This window comes from Martes martes (assembly GCF_963455335.1).
Source record: "Martes martes genome assembly, chromosome: 8".
Taxonomy (NCBI): domain Eukaryota; kingdom Metazoa; phylum Chordata; class Mammalia; order Carnivora; family Mustelidae; genus Martes; species Martes martes.
The window spans coordinates 116,540,406-116,556,498 of record NC_137895.1 but is presented as its reverse complement, the minus strand read 5'-3'; the positions used below and the strand labels follow the sequence as shown (position 1 = coordinate 116,556,498).

Genomic DNA, 16,093 nt, shown 5'->3' with positions numbered 1-16,093 from the left:
GCACGGACACCTGGGTGGCTCAGTCAGTAAAGCGTCTGCCTTCGGTTCAGGTCATGATCCTGGGGTCCTGGGATCAAGTCCCACATTGGGTTCCTTGCTCAGCAAGGAGCCTGCTTCCCCCTCTGCCTCTACTGTTCCCCCTGCTTGTGCTCTCTTTCTCTCTGTCTGACAAATAAATCTTAAAAAAAAAAAAAAAAAGATTGCTGATAGCAATATTCATAATAGGACCACTGACTAATGAATAAACAAAAGCAGTATGTGCATATGATGCAATATTATTCAACCACAAAAAAGAATGAAGTACTGACACATGTGACAATGTGAACAAATCTTGTAAACATCATGTTAAGTGAAAGCCAGACACAAAAGGTCATTCACTGTACAATTCCATTATATGAAATGTCCAGAGAAGGCAAATCCAGACAGAAAGCAGAGTAGTGCTCACCAGGGGCTGGGGGAAGAGGGTGATGGGAGGTGACTGCTAATGAGTATGGGGTTTTTTGGGGGGGTAGTGGGAGGGGGGTCTGAAATTACAGTGGTGGTGATAGCTGCACATCTCAGTATTAAAACTACCATACTGTACACTTTAAAAGGGTGAACTGTATGATACGTGAATTATATCTCAAGTTATCATGACTTATTTTTTAAAAAGCTCTAAGAAAATACATGTTGGAGTTCAGAGATTAAAATAAGGTTTCCAATGCATTTCATTACAGTGTTTGGTCTCTGGCACTGCTCAGAATTGAGGGCAAACTCAAATTCCATCTTCCTTATACTTTCTAGTCAGTTGGCAGTAAAAGATCACCTTATTAAATCCTTCCCTTGTCCTCAGTTTTTCAAACTGGCAGTTACTCACCACACAATGAATTTTCTTACTTTGATGCTTCCTGTTATGTAGGAAACTCTGTTGCAAACAGATTATTACCACTAGGCTATCTACAAATCTACACCCATTAGATCCCATCTCCAGGAGAAACCATCCCAACAGGGTGGAAACCAACCAAATTAACAGTCTGTGTACACGGCTGTCCATTCTTCTTCTTTGCTTTACAGGTTCCCAAATCAAGAGCTTCACCCATGATCAAGACCTTCTGAGGATGATCAATAGACAAACACACCTGCAGAGAAGACACAGGGCAGGAGTTAAAAGCCCACAAAGGTATGCTCTTTCATCAGCAAGAATAAGTAAGAGCTGGCTGGCAGGAGTTAGCACAGCTTTAGCAGTCTACAGAAATTAGAAGCCAAACCCTGCAAAACAGCTGTAGGAATAGGAGGTATAGAAGACATGATCAATTCTGTACCCAGTATCCATTCTCTCCTGTGCCTCTGTTATAGAATCTGGATCTCACTTGGGCTGGCCAGAGCTCAGCCTCAGGTGACAGATCCTGTTCATTTCCCCAGCATTCCTTGAAGCTAGCAATGGTCATGGGACTGTGTTCAGGCCAAAGAAACCGACACAGGGATTTCCCCACAAAAGCAGACAGGGTGGAGCTGGCTCACTCCTGCCTTGAATGGCGATGTAAGGGAAAGAGCTTCAAAGCCATCCAGTGGAAGAGGAGAAGGCTGAGAGGCTCACAGACACTGGTCCTGACATCACTACATTGCCTACACTGGGATTATTTATTATGGGAGAAAAACATACCCCAATGTTTACCATTAAAACAAACTGTAGTGTGGGGCGCCTGACTGGTCAGTTAAGCATATGACTCTTTGGTTTTGGCTCAGGTTGTGATCTCAGGGAGATGAGCTTGAGCCCTGCATCCAGCTCTGGTTAAGATCCTCTCTCCCTCTGGGGCACCTGGGTGGCTCAGCGGGTTAAAGCCTCTGCCTTCGGCTCAGGTCATGATCCCAGGGTCCTGGGATCGAGCCCCGCATCAGGCTCTCCGCTCAGCGGGGAGCCTGCTTCCTCCTCTCTCTCTGCCTGCCTCTCTGCCTACTTGTGATTTCTGTCTGTCAAATCAATAAAAAAAAATAAAATCTTAAAAAAAAAAAAAAAAGATCCTCTCTCCCTCTGCCCCTCCGGCTTGTGCTCTCTGTCTCTCTCTTTAAAATAAATAAATCTTAAAAAATAAAAAATAAAAATAAAACAAAAAAACCTGTAGGGAAGTTTTTCTCTATTGTACCTAAACACATTTGAACCAACAGATGATTTGTTGCCATTCTATGGTGAAAGGAAGAAGAGAAATAACTCTGTCTCTCACAGATCTCTGTCTGCAATAGCAGAGAAAACTCTACTGCTGCTTAAGAAGATGAAATCACTCTGATTCTAAGTTGGAGCTACAGCTGTACAACTAATGGAATGAAGCCCTGTCAACTAGAAAATCCTGCCTGCTTGATGCTCCCAACGGAGATCTGTGAAAGAGATGTAAGGACACCTGAGAAGAATAGTTCAAAACACTCCAGGAAACTTGGAACTGATGTGGAAAGATTTAATGAAAGAAGCTGTTATGACACACTTAAGAGTAGGTGGAAATTCAGAATATTGGTGGGTGAGGAACAAACAAAAAGTCAAATTAGTGGAGATATATAAAAGCCCGATTCAGTATCTGGAGGTAGACAAGTTTTTCATAGAACTTGGCTAAGCTATAAAGACAAGGAAGTATGGAAGGAAGGGAGAGAGGGAGGAAGGGACGGGGAAGGAAGGAAGGAAGGAGGAAAGAAAGAAAGAAGGAAGGAAAGGACAGAAAGAAAGATGGAAGGAAGGAAGAAGGACAGATAGACGGAAGGATGGAAAGAAAAAAAGAAATGAAAGAAGGAAAGAAGGAAGGAAGGAGGGAAAGAAGGAAGAAAGGAAGAAAGAAACCATGGAAACAGACTCTTACCTCCTCTGAACCATCCTTGGGCTTCATGGGATTTGCATTGAGCAGCCCTATGACAGTACCCTGTTCAGTCTTCCAGAGTTCTTTGTGAACTTCTCCAAACAAGAACAATGACACACACCGTGTCAGGTCACGAAGATCATTCAGTCGCCAGATACTAAAAGTTTTCCCCTGGAACAAATATTTATTCTTATTTTTAATAAATTTTGCACAATGGGCTATACTGTCTCCATTTTTGGTTCAAGTGCTCTACTGTGAAAGCATATATAAATATAAACCACCCTGACTATAAAATCTTGAGAATGTCTGTTCATTATAAATTAAACCTCTCTCTAGGTTTTAGTATTTATTACCTTTCTCATTTTAGAAATGAAGGTGAAGTAAGGCAAGCCAGTAGCACAAATGTTAGTGAAGTCTCTGATTCTCAGGTCTAAATAGTCAATGGGATAGTATGACCTTTCTAACTGCACACACGCACGCACGCAAACACACACACACACACGGAGTATTAAAAGGACCAGAGGAGGTTGTGGCACTACCATTTAATAATTTACTGATATAAATTTAAAGGATCTATTATTTACCACTGGTTAATTATTATTATTAATATTAATAAAAAGATGTCAGCTCTGTGCTATTCAATCTTTGCCTAGCTTAGAAGAAAAACAAAAGTATCATTTAAAGACAGCTGGTTATGTTTAACTGTAAAATTTCAGAAGCATTACATATCTGAAGAAATGAAACTCAAAATGCTAACCATTTATATAAAAATTTCTACTTTCACAGTTATGACTTAAACAAAATAATCTGAATATTGAATCAAACTATTTCACACAGGTATCCCAGAACAGGTGTGGTTATAGGTTATGGTGAGTTATTGACTGGATTCAAGTGTTATAACTATGTTTCCATGGATTTGTACAAAGTCTTTCTTGGAAGGGTGCAGATAAAATTTCACACCTGTTATTTCAATGTCATTATAGCCACTTGTGACACAATTAAGAACTTAATCAAATGAACCAGATGTGTTCACATTCACCTTGACAGTTAGAGGGCTAGATCAAGACCCACATAACAATCTAAGGTTGACCAAGATCTCAATTAGAGAATGAAATCAGGATTGAGCATGATTAAGCATAGTATTTGAGAGCTCAGAGAGAATTCTGGTATAACCAAAAGCCAATTCTTTCCTTTTAAAAAGAAGGAAATGGACGTCCTCAAAGATTAAAGGTCAACCTAAGTTCACATAGCTAGGGAGATTGAGGCTCAGGCCCCAGGTTTTCTGAGTGGCCAGGCCACAAAGTCATCTTCCCGCTACCTCTCAGTCAAGTGCGACTTTAAAACCTTTTAGAACTTTTCTAAGATCCACTGTGCTGGCACAGGATGGCAATTTCAGAACTTCTGAGATTGACCTTTTCCTTCTAGGCATGCTCTCTGGAGCATCTAGAAACTCGGCTTCTCTCCCACAAGAGGGATGACAGTGTCACAGGGGCCACCACATGTACGCCCAAAACAATGACAAATGAAATGCAGCAGTAATAATACAATGAAAAGCCCAAGGACTCTGTACAACCAGGTCTTGTTATTGCAGGGCATTCTTTACAAATTTAACCTTCAGACAGCAATCCAACAATGGTGAGGCAATCTGTGAACTTACTAGCAGCATTCTCAAAATAAAATACTGATAGGCTTAAGGTAGAGAAATCATGAACATGAGCACCCATGGTCAGCTTGTGATGGAGCAGTTAAGAAATCAGTAGGCTTACACTATTAGAACTCTGTGGAGTGATTTTCTTCAATATAACCCCGAAAGTCACCCAGTCTACTTCTTCTAGCTGCTCACTTGCCATCTTTTCCTTGAGCTGAGATAATCTGATCAGTTTTCGGCCAACCATTTTCTTGTTCATCTCTGTGGAAGACACTCGGGGCCGCCTGGGTCAAGAAACCAGCAAGGATTAGATTATTATTCTAATTAAGAGATTACCTGGCATTGTAGGAAAAAGAGCACAGGTACTTTTCTTAACATTAGTTACAAGAAGGTACTACTATCCTGGTTAAACTGTATATACCTTTATGGGCTTAAAAATAGTCTCCATCCACTGTTTCTGATTAAATAAACTATTATTTATTTGTCTACTTCCTTTTTACAGATACATGATCTTTTATTCATATTAAATGAATAAATGAAAATGCATTCTTTAAACATTTCACAATCAAACTGTACTGAATGCTATGGCTCATCTTAGTGCCAAGTTTTGCCAAGTTCAAGAGCTGTTGGTGTTAAGTGGATCTGCTGTACAAACACATTATTTCAAAAAGCCTTAATCCTTGGGAAGGAGGACAAAACATCTAGTGATGCCATAAGAACCCAATGTGAGGGCTCTACAGTTACTGACCTGAGCCTCAGGCCTGAGAAGGCTTCCACGGAGACAGTCTGAGCCGGTTCCCCTGAACTCCTGGGGGTCCCTGTGCTCTGATCTCCGGCCAACCCACTAGGTTTGTTTCCAGGAGTAGTTCGGAGTGGTTGGGGAGGTGTACTTGTCATCTTCGAAGATGTGCTTTTGGGCTCTAGAAAATTAACATAAAAGTTAAGTGAAAGAAGGGGGCGCCTGGGTGGCTCAGTGGGTTAAAGCCTCTGCCTTTGGCTCAGGTCATGATCCCAGGATCCTGGGATCAAGCCCCGCATCGGGCTCTCTGCTCAGCAGGGAGCCTGCTTCTCTCCCGGCCTCTCTGCCTGCTTGTGATCTCTGTCTGTCAAATAAAAGTTAAGTGAAAGGAAAAAATCCCACTGATCCTTACAAAATTTGTTTTTATAGAATTGCTTCTTTTAAAGTCAACATATGCAATAACCAAATCTTGAAAACAAAGGATGCCCACAAGACCATTTCTGTACTATCCTCCAAACCTCTGCAGTGTAGCCCGAAAGAACTTCCTGTGACAATGGAAAGGTTATACACTGATGCTGTCTGATATGGTAGCCACTGAGCACTTAAAATGGAATAGTGTTTCCAAAGAAATGAATGTCTAATTTTATTTAATCTAATTTAAACTTAAAAAGCCACATGTAGCAGACGGCGGCTATATTATAGTGCTGCTCTCAAACGCAGATCCTTTGTGCAATGACATTTACTGAGTATTCCCCATACACAGATTGCTGTGGTAGACTCCACGAGGGAGTAAGAGCCCTCCTTCAGGGATCAATTAGTGATTTGTGTGTAGATCAACTGTGACCTGAAGAAAACCTAATGTTAGCTTCCCTTTCTTTGTTTCTGGTTTCATTTCATCCCATTCCGTTTCATTTCATTTTATTTGTGGTGGTGGTGGGGAAGGGGGTGGGGAACTAGGGGGACCAGGGTATTCTCCTGACTTGGTTTCATTAAATATCCCCAATGCAGTTAGTTTTCTTACTTCAGAAGTGTTTGATAATGTTCCTGAAGGTCAGGATATTTTGGATATTTTCCTTAATAAACGTATTTTCTCTGAAATAACACTGTATTGTTTTATCCTCAAAGAGACTTTGGTTCATCATCGTAAGCTTCCAGGGTCAGGACAACCCTAGAACTTTAGAATCTCTAGAAAGTCTGCCCATGCCACACCCCCTCAAAACTTAACTTTGGACACTACTTAATGAAACACCTTATTAATGTCAAAGGTCCTAAAGGGAAGGATGCCATTCATAAATGGATACATGGAATATATAATTTATTTCAAATGTGAATATGGAGAGGCTGTTTTTCTCTGCTATTGTGTCTTATGCCACTGCTATTTAAAAGGGCCTTTTTGAACATAAGTGGTCAATAATATGCTGTTTACTCTGAGTAACCAGACCATTTTGTCTTAGATCTTTCAAAGTATTACCATGTGCAAACTGAGGCAGTGCAACAAAAGCAATACATAGGGGTCATAGACATTTTTCATTTTAACTGCGTGCTTACATGTGGGCTGAACCAGAACTATGCTTGAGTACACGTCTCTACTCTGGGCAAAGAAGTCTTTTCAAAGAATGGACCATCTGCTTTAATACAACCTGGCTTCAAATAAAACTTAGCCATTTTAAAAGGAATCTGTGCTTGAACTCAGGGGCCCGAAGAGTCAATCTCTGGATTGCCTGAGAACTCAATCCAGTAGTTATACTTACTATAATTCAAGTCAACTGAAAACTATAGAGTTTAAAAAAATTTAATTCACTGTTTTAGTAAATATAGCTACTCTTTATCTAAGGAATTTCTAAGCAATCTGAGATGTAGAGAGAGATTACAAAATATACCACATGGCTCTCATTCCCAACAAACTTGATTTTCTCAATGGGCAGATAAGATAGACCCCTGGCCCTCCCCAACCAGAAAGGTATGACAGTGCCCCCTGCACACAGATATGACAGTGCCAAATTGACTTTTAAATAGAGCAAGAGTAGTGAAAAACCAGGGAGGCCTTGACTACTATACCTGTAGGTGAAATCTTTGGTGTCCGAGCCACTCGCTTGGTTTTTGGTAGAGCAGGGACATCGAGCTCTGCAGAGAAGCATGTCGACTCCTGAATTCTCTGAACTTTCTTCTCTTTAAGAGGGGAGCGTGGAGACTTCTCTACTTTATTAAAAGAAAAAGAAATTCACAAAGAAAATTTAGAAAGGGGCTCAGAGTCTATTTTACCAGCAGCTGAATGTAGAAAAAAATGCTATAATTTCTTAACAATAGAATTGCACATTATTCCTAGAATTACAGTTTTTTACCAGATTTAGGCAGAAGGGGAGGACTTGCAGGCTGCTTAAGTGTTGCTATTTTTAGCTGTTCCTGTAAGGATTTCATCTGTTCTTGTAACTTCCTTAATTCATCTAGGGAAGCAAAATATATTGATTTAAGATCCACAGCAGAAGAAATATTATATATGATAAAAATGTTGGAATTATTTTTGGTGTCCACTCCCCACCCTAAAACCCTGAGACCCACAATATAGTCACATACTGAGAACAACCATTAACTTTGGTACTTCAAAGAGGTTCTTCAGGGAAATAAACTTCGTATTTTCAGTAACCAAGCCTCTAATACCTAAGCTAGTCACAAACTGGTACTACTGACAAATATCACAGATGCATATTCCCAGCTAACAAGTTTTTAGGTGTCAGGGAATGATTACTATATCATAAAGTGAATACCATAATTAATGCAATAAATGCGGGCTCCTCTATTAGAAGGAATAGACAACCACTGAATTTGATTACAATTTCAAAATATGTGAGACAATGTCACAAATTAGAAAAGGGCACTCCTCAAAGCTTCTGTTCATAAATGGCCTCCTGCCCAAATAGAAGGAGGAGAAGCCTACAGTCCTACCCCTGGCTCCACATGTATATAAACCTCTAAGTGAGATTTTTCTGTAATAGGCACGAAAGCTGGTAGAGCCATTCTGGGAAGGACCAGTTATAGCTGGCTGACACTGGGATGGGGGCCTCTGCAGCCTAAAATGTCTCATCTACTAATTCCACCCTTTTTTTTGGCCAAGTCATTTATCACCACCCTGACTCAGCAGCTATTTTGATGAAAACTGTTGGCTCCCATCTAGTGTATCTTGAAGAAATTAGAAGAGCAAGTAGTTAGGGCACCTTGCAACTCTTGATTAGTTTTCCCCTGATTGGGAGCAGGAGCGGGGAGGACTCTATTTTTAGGTGATTGCTGTGTGGGAACTTCTTCTTCATCTGTTAAGTCCCCCATATCTCCAAAGAGAGTGGCCAAGTTTTCCTTTCGCTCTTCAGTCTCTCCCAGGTCTCCATCAGCAGCCTCCTCTGAGTAAGATTCACCATCACCATCCGCATCAAAGAGCTCGTCATATGCGTCGGGTTCGCCAGCCCCCTGGGTCAAGGGGTGACTCTCTTCTGGATTATAATCCAAAGCAGACTCATTCTCCTCCAGCAGTGCAGTCAGCAGAGACAAATCATCTTCTTCCCCTGGCAGAAAGAAGAAGGACAGAATGTAAACGTACCTGAGAAAAACCAACAATGACAAGCACAGTGAATTAAAACATTCACCATTAATAAGGCAATTGAAATGACTCTGCTGATTCACCATTTTGCCTGCTAAAACTCTTGTTCTTATGTCCATCTTTCATCTCCCCAGGTGCTTAGAGGGCACCGGGCTAAGGAGGAAGAGGTTGGTATCTGCTTAGTGAACCCAGTGCACCATGCACAGGGCTGTGTCCTTTCACCTGTGCTACTTCAGCAGATAAGCACCTGCCTGCATGCCGACTTCTAAGAAACCCAATCCATAATAATGGGAATAATCCCAAAACACACTAAACATACATTTAGGCTCTTTTTAATTATTTGAGGAAAAAAAATTTCAAGTGTAGGAAAAGTACAAAGAATTACATAAAATGTACTTATATTTCATCACCCAGAATTAGCCATTTGTCATGTTTGCTTGCCTTTACACTGCATGACTTTAAAAAAAAAAAGTTTATGAAGTTTATTGTGCCAAATCTTAGCCCAATTCCTTCCACTGCCTCCATGCCCCACTGCAATAAGTGTCATAATTTTGGTATATCATTCTAGTCTATTTTTCATTCAACACTGCATGTATAATTGATCTAAATCAAAACACAGAGTTCTAGTTTACTTCTTTCAGTGACTAGAGGGCATTCCATAGTAAAACTATCACGTTTTACTAACTCATATTTTTAATCCAATAAAGGATATATGGGTCATTTCCAATTCTTTCCCATCACAAACTATCCAGCAACCATGAATGTGTCTTGCAATATGTGTCAGTTTCCTGGAAATACCAATCAGAAGTGGAATTGCTGGATTATTGCATATGCACATTTTTCAACTTTCCTAGATACTGCCAAACTGGTCCCAAAGCGGTTATACCCTCACTAGCATTGCATGCAAGTACCATTTCTTCCTACCATCTCATCAATATCTGATATGTCACTTAAAATTTCTTGCTAGTCTGATGGATGATTTTAAAAGGCATCTCACTGTTCTAATTTGCATTTTTGGAATTCTCGTAAGGCAAAGAATTATGTTTATTGGCCCTTTGGATTTCTTCTTTCTTGATTTGTTTATTTTCTGTGCCCCTCCCCTTTTTTCCCCCCTATTTGGGCATTAGTCCTTAATAAATCTAAGCCATTTTAAAGCAGACATTAAGGCTATTTCACACACCCCCTTCACCTCAAAGATAAGGGCTGAAGTACAGAGAGGTCAAAGGCCTGTTCAGGACCATATGGTGAAACAGGTCAGCACAGGAGCCTGACTTAGGATGGAGGTCTCTAGGGGTGCCTGGGTGGCTCAGTGGGTTAAAGTTTCTGCCTTCGGCTCAGGTCATGATCCCAGGGTCCTGGAATCGAGCCCCGCATCGGGCTCTCTGCTCAGCGGGGAGCCTGCTTCCCTTCCTCTCTCTCCGCCTGCCTCTCTGCCTGCTTGTGATCTCTGCCAAATAAATAAATAAAATCTTTAAAAAAAAAAAAAAAGGATGGAGATCTCTAGACCAGCAAACCAATATTCTTTCCACTGCTCTGCACTCTTAGCAGATGGAAAACAGCCAGTAGCCAAACTCATGGCCTAGAATCTGATAAAAGGGTCTAAAGCTTAAAGTCAGAGGTTGCATAATGATTTATCTGAATTGCTGAGTCAACACTCCCTTTGCAGGGTGCAGCAAGAGAGAAGAGGCAATATGGCTCCCTGTGCTCTGGGTGAGACAGCCACATTCCCTCAATAGAGCCAAGAGGCCCTCCTCTGTCTGGCTACCAGCTGTGGAAGACAGCACACCCCAAGAAGAGGCCTTGGCTCACATCACTGGGTGTCCCATGTGACAAATGTGGCCAAGTGGCTCCATACCCTTCCTTGAACCCATTTTCTTTCATGAGAGCACCAGGTCTAATCCCGTGATACCACCCATCCTGGTTTAACTCAGTCACCACAGAAAATCCTGTCTTTTCTATGTTATGTTGACCCAATCTCCGTGTTTCCTCATTCCATTTATACACTGGACCCTCTTCCTTTTAGCTCCTCAAGGACTTAAGCCTATAAGCACCAGCTCTCATCCCCACATCACCCATTATTTCCCGTCTTTTGGAGCATTTCTCTCAGCATACAAATTCATTCTAGTATCTTCCATTGTACCAACTACCTGATATTTTCCTACTTATTTGTTACAATCTTACTCTCTGTACTAGAATAGAAGCAGGGATTTTGTTCAACCATGTATGCCCAGAACCAGTAAATGCTTTGATTCCATCTGTACTGAACCAGATTATTAACACCATGCTACCCAAATCAATGTTTATTAGATACGATGATTTCTTAGAGAACACATACCATTCACCACTTACTCTCATAACTGTCTCCCAGCAAATAATTATACTTTATATTAAATTAACTGCCCAGAGTGGGCAATTTGAAGGCAATTGCCCAGAAGGCAATTTGATGATTTTTGGAAACAGGACACTATTATTTTACCAAAGGTACAATCAATGTCACATGTTGTTATAGTGTGAGGAATTTCAACATTTGGTTCCACTTTTTTGAAAAGGGCAGGGTATAAAATTAGAAAGGACTATAAGAGTTTAACCCAGAGCTAGATAAAACCATTTCAACAGACTTCAATATTAATTGTGAACTCTGAAGTCAAACTGCCTGGGTTCAAATCCCTGCTCTGGCAGTCTCACCCGTGACAAATTACTAACCATATCTCTTCCAGTCTAAAAAATACAGTTGCTCGGAGGACTAAGGAAGTTAATATAAGTAGGGAAGAAGTTAATATAAGTAGGGACCTTAGAATAGTGCTTGACACATTGTAAGTACATGCCAACTATCATTATTATGAAAGACAATCAATGCTGCCAGGAGATAAAATCCCACCTGATTGAAACAAATAACATTCACTGACTGAAGTGAGATCTTCTCTGGACCACTGAGAAAATACTTGAGGGTGGGGTATACCTATTTTCACTATTTTGCAAGTAAAATAAATAAGTCTGTGGACAAAAGGGTGGTTTTCCATGAAATAAAAAGAACTTACCATCCATGCTGTCAAGAGAACAGTTGTGATTGAGAGCTTCGAAGAAGAATCAGGTGCCCAGGAGATGGCAGTAATGTCAAATCTTGGCTAGGCTATGAAATCAACATGGGAAAAGTCACCCTTGATAGTCCCCTCTCTTACATCTCATAGGCAACAAATCTAGGATCTCACAAATCCTACGGGCTTGAAGCTCAGAATTCATCCAGAATCTGACCACTTCTCATCTCCACCTACCAACACCATCTCCCTTTATCTTGACTTCAAACTATGGTTTTAGAAACTCGATTGATGTACCCTTTGTAGGGTACTAGATTACATGGATGGGATGGATTGTGAACAAGTATTATTGAGAGTGGTCTAAATATTAGGGCTACGATCCCATTTTATTTACTATGACACATGTGACGGCTACCTTATCCATAGCAGTCTAGTGGGTGGTTCTACTCAATTGCAGCCTTAGTCACATCAGGATTTCAATTCAATACTACTCAGCAAAACTCAGTGTTGGCAGAGCTAAGAAGGGTAAAATCATATTATTCTGTGCATTACACTTTTCATTTAATTGACTTTAAAAAAAAAAGATTTTATTTATTTGAGAGAGAGAGCATGCACAAGAGGAGTGGGGGACAGGAAAGGGAGACAGAGAAGCAGCCTCCCCGCTGAGCGGGCTCCAAGCAGGCTCCATCCCAGGACTCTGAGATCAATGACCTGACACAAAGGCAGACACTTAAATGACTGAGCGACCCAGGCACCCCCATTAAATTAATTTTAATAACTGCAAGAAAAAAGTACAAATTTTCTAAGCTATTATTTAACTGACGAGCTTTACAGCTAATCTTGGTATGTCTAATGTCAAGTATTAATTATGATGCTTTCTTTTTATTCAACAAATATTTCTATGGAAGTACCGTGTGCACCACACTGTGTTGAGAGTCTACTGGGAAACCTGCTGGACTGTAAGCTTCCTGAGGGTTAGCCAACTGTTGTATTCATCTCTATAACCAACCGCCTTTTCCCCCTCAAAGCTGTGTACTCTACCTCACCCTCACATTCAGGAACACCCAACAACTGCCATCGGGTCGGTCTCCAAAATACTGCTCTATCATTTGCCTGAACCTACTGCATGGGCTTCTGGTATTGGTCTCTTTGTTATCTCTTCTCCAAACAGCAGCCACCGTAATCTTTTCTTTTCTTAGTAATTTTCTAGGAACGTACATTGGATCGTGGTATTCCCTCAATAAAAAGTCTTTAAAGGGGGGACCTGGGTGGTTCAGTCCCGAAAGCGTCTGGCTTGGCTCAGGTCATGATCTCTGGGTCCTGGGATCCAGCTCCATGGGGGGCTCCCCACTCAGTGGGGAATCTGCTTTTCCTTCTCCTGCAGGAGCTCTCTCTCTCAAATTAAAAACAAAACAAAACAAAACAAAACCCCCCAAAAAACCTCTTTAGTGATTTTTCATTGGTTGAACCAAATTTAAAAGTCTATGAGGAAATGGATACTCTGTCCCTTGCCTATTTCTCTTCAGACTAGACTACCTTCATCTTCCCGAACACACTGAGTGCTCTCAGGCCTCAGGCTCTTTAGAAAGCGCTCCCCTAGCTCCTTCTCATCCCTTCGGCTCCCCCGAGGCATCGATTTTTCTGAGCCTTCCACACCACCCTACCTGAGCGGCCCCGTTGGCACCCTCTCACACCCCACCCTTTTCGCGACTTTACTGCACTTTCGACTACGGGGTGCTTGTTTGCTATGTTACTCTCTTGAGATTCTAAGCTTCGTGCGGGCATAAATAATTCATAAACAACTTACGTCTGGAGGCCGGCAGAGGTACACATTCAAGGACGATTAGCAAATCATTTATTTTTAAAAAATGAATTTAAGTCCACACGGCACGCATTTCGCAGGCATTTTAAAAGCCTTCTTCAGGAAAAAACCAAATCCGGCCCCTTAAGTAGAGACGACGGCCCGACGCCTGGCACCTCCCCAGTGCCTCTGAGAGGGGCCCCTACCTTTCGGTCGCTCCTCAGCCGGCGCCCACCCAGCAGCTCCGACAACCGCGCTCGCCCAATTCCAGTCTCGCCCGCCTTACCTCCCCGGGCTCCGCGCTGCTCGCCCTCGGAGGTCTTCAAACCTTCCCACAGACCCGCGTGGCGGCCGCTCTCCCCAGCTGCCGGAGGGCCACCCCCACACCCAGACTCCGACTTCTCTCACCCTATTCCGAAGCGGTTCGCGTCCTACAGCCAGACCCGCCAAAATTCCAACTTGGCCCCACCCCCACCTCTGACGCCAGACGCACGCCGGCTTCGGGCCGCGCTGACTGGCTAACGTCAGCGTTTTTGGCGAGGACAACCGGGATGAGTTAGCGAAATGCCGACCTTGCGTAGGGCAATCTGATTGGTCCACGTGACGGCGCTCCCTCTTTGTTGGGGGTAAAGGAACTTCCGGCCTGTGAAGGCTTGCGTTTCTTTAGATAAAATCAAATGTTCTGGCGACCCCCAGCGCCGGGAAGTTTAAGTCGTCCTGTAAGGTATTTTTACTGGCGGTGGAAACTGAATTCCTGACACTGTGTGGGACTATGTCATCCAATCCTTCTGAGCTTCTTTTTCTTTCTGTGAGGTGGAGGGTAACGCCTGAGGCCAAGAAGCCTGCACATACACACTTAAACAGGGAGCACATTCCAGACGTTTCTCCCGGCCCCACAAATGTTCTGTGTTGGACTGATCCTAGAGAGGTCTGAATAAGCTGGATGATTATTTCACAACCTCTTGTGTTCAACTGAGATGACTAGACTCAAACAAAAATCTGGTTCACTTTTAATTCTTTCTAACTTTGGGGAAATAACTTACCCCCTTGGGATTCTGCTTCACCATCTGTAATATGAGATCTTAAGTCTAGATGACATTGTTTGATGTTATAGAAATCACTCTTCACAGAGGAATTTGTGGTCCACAGGCTTGGAGAATTTAAACTGGCATTATACTAACTTGTTAGAGGGCCCTATTTTTCACGGGATATTTTTTAGTAAAATTCAGACTTTTTTAGGTATTTACATTCTAAAAATGGTGTTTGTACATAATTTTGAGAACTGCCATGTCTACGTGCAGGATTATATTTAGCTTCTACATAATTTGAAGGAATTCAAAGCAGAAGAGTTTTTGATGGAGCAAATGACCACTTTTTAATTAACTTTTTTTTTTAAGAGATTTTATTTATTTATTTGACAGACAGAGATCACAGAAAGGCAGAGAGGCAGGCAGGGAGAGAGGGGAAGCAGGCTCCCTGCTGAGCTGAGAGCCCAATGCAGGGCTCTATCCCAGGACTCTGAGATCATGACCTGAGGCGAAGGCAGAGGCTTAACCCACTGAGCCATCCAGGCGCCCCTTAACTTTTTTTTTTTTAAGAAAAGATTTTATTTATTTGAAAGAGAGAGAGCATGAGAGGGGAGAAGGTCAGAGGGAGAAGCAGACTCCCTGTGGAGCTGGAAGCCGGATGTGGGACTCTATCCCCGGATTCCGGGATCATGACCTGAGTCAAAGGCAGTTACTTAACCAACTCAGCCACCCAGGCTCCCAATTAACTTTTTAAATTAAAATTTTAGTAATTAACGTACAGTGCAATACTGGTTTCTGGAATAAAATAAGTGATTCATCACTTATAACACCCAGTGCTCATCGTAACAAGTGTCCCCAAGACCCATCACCCATCTCACCCATCCCCCAACAACCTCCCTCCATCAACCCTCATTTGTTCTCTGTCCTTAAGAGTCTCTTAGGTTTGTTTCCCTCTCTCTTTTTCTTTTCTCCCTTACCATATGTTCATCTGTTTTCTTTATTAAATTCCACATATCAATGAGATCATGTAGTATTTGTCTTTCTCTGACTTTCAAATAACCATTTTAAGTCTTTTTTTTATCCTCCTCTCACAGGTTCTATTCTGGTCCTGCACCACCTCACTAATTATTTCATGTAAGATTGTATCTCTATCCATTGTGTTTGCTTTTGTTTTCAGAAAAACTAAAATCAGCTTTAGGATGATGAAAATAAACAATCTGGATACCATCTATACTGATTTTTTTTTCTGTGTCCTAATGGAATATTAATGCTCCTTATTAGCTGAGCTTATTATATTGACCCAGAAACGGGAATAATACCATTTTTGAGAACTGCTAGTGTTGAAAAATTCATAGTAATGGAGGAACTATTATAATCAAATTAAAGAAAATTAAATGCATCCTACATCTAATTATAAAAGTTCATCAGAGACTT

At 41.6% G+C, this 16,093-nt stretch overlaps 1 protein-coding gene across 1 annotated transcript in view; it reads right to left on the bottom strand.

Annotated features, from left to right (window-relative positions):
* The window catches only part of MCM10 (minichromosome maintenance 10 replication initiation factor), a 38,838-nt gene extending 24,766 nt beyond the window's left edge, over positions 1–14,072 (bottom strand). Inside the window, exons 1-9 of the mRNA XM_080810491.1 lie at positions 13,918–14,072; positions 11,834–11,925; positions 8,419–8,760; positions 7,549–7,650; positions 7,265–7,402; positions 5,216–5,387; positions 4,586–4,751; positions 2,823–2,990; positions 1,002–1,118 (exon numbers count right to left, since the gene is read on the bottom strand). Coding sequence (XP_080666617.1) covers positions 1,002–1,118; positions 2,823–2,990; positions 4,586–4,751; positions 5,216–5,387; positions 7,265–7,402; positions 7,549–7,650; positions 8,419–8,760; positions 11,834–11,840 — 1,212 coding nt within the window. The 5' untranslated portion in view covers positions 11,841–11,925; positions 13,918–14,072. The remainder of the gene's footprint in view (positions 1–1,001; positions 1,119–2,822; positions 2,991–4,585; positions 4,752–5,215; positions 5,388–7,264; positions 7,403–7,548; positions 7,651–8,418; positions 8,761–11,833; positions 11,926–13,917) is intronic.
* Between the last annotated feature and the right edge of the window lie 2,021 nt (positions 14,073–16,093).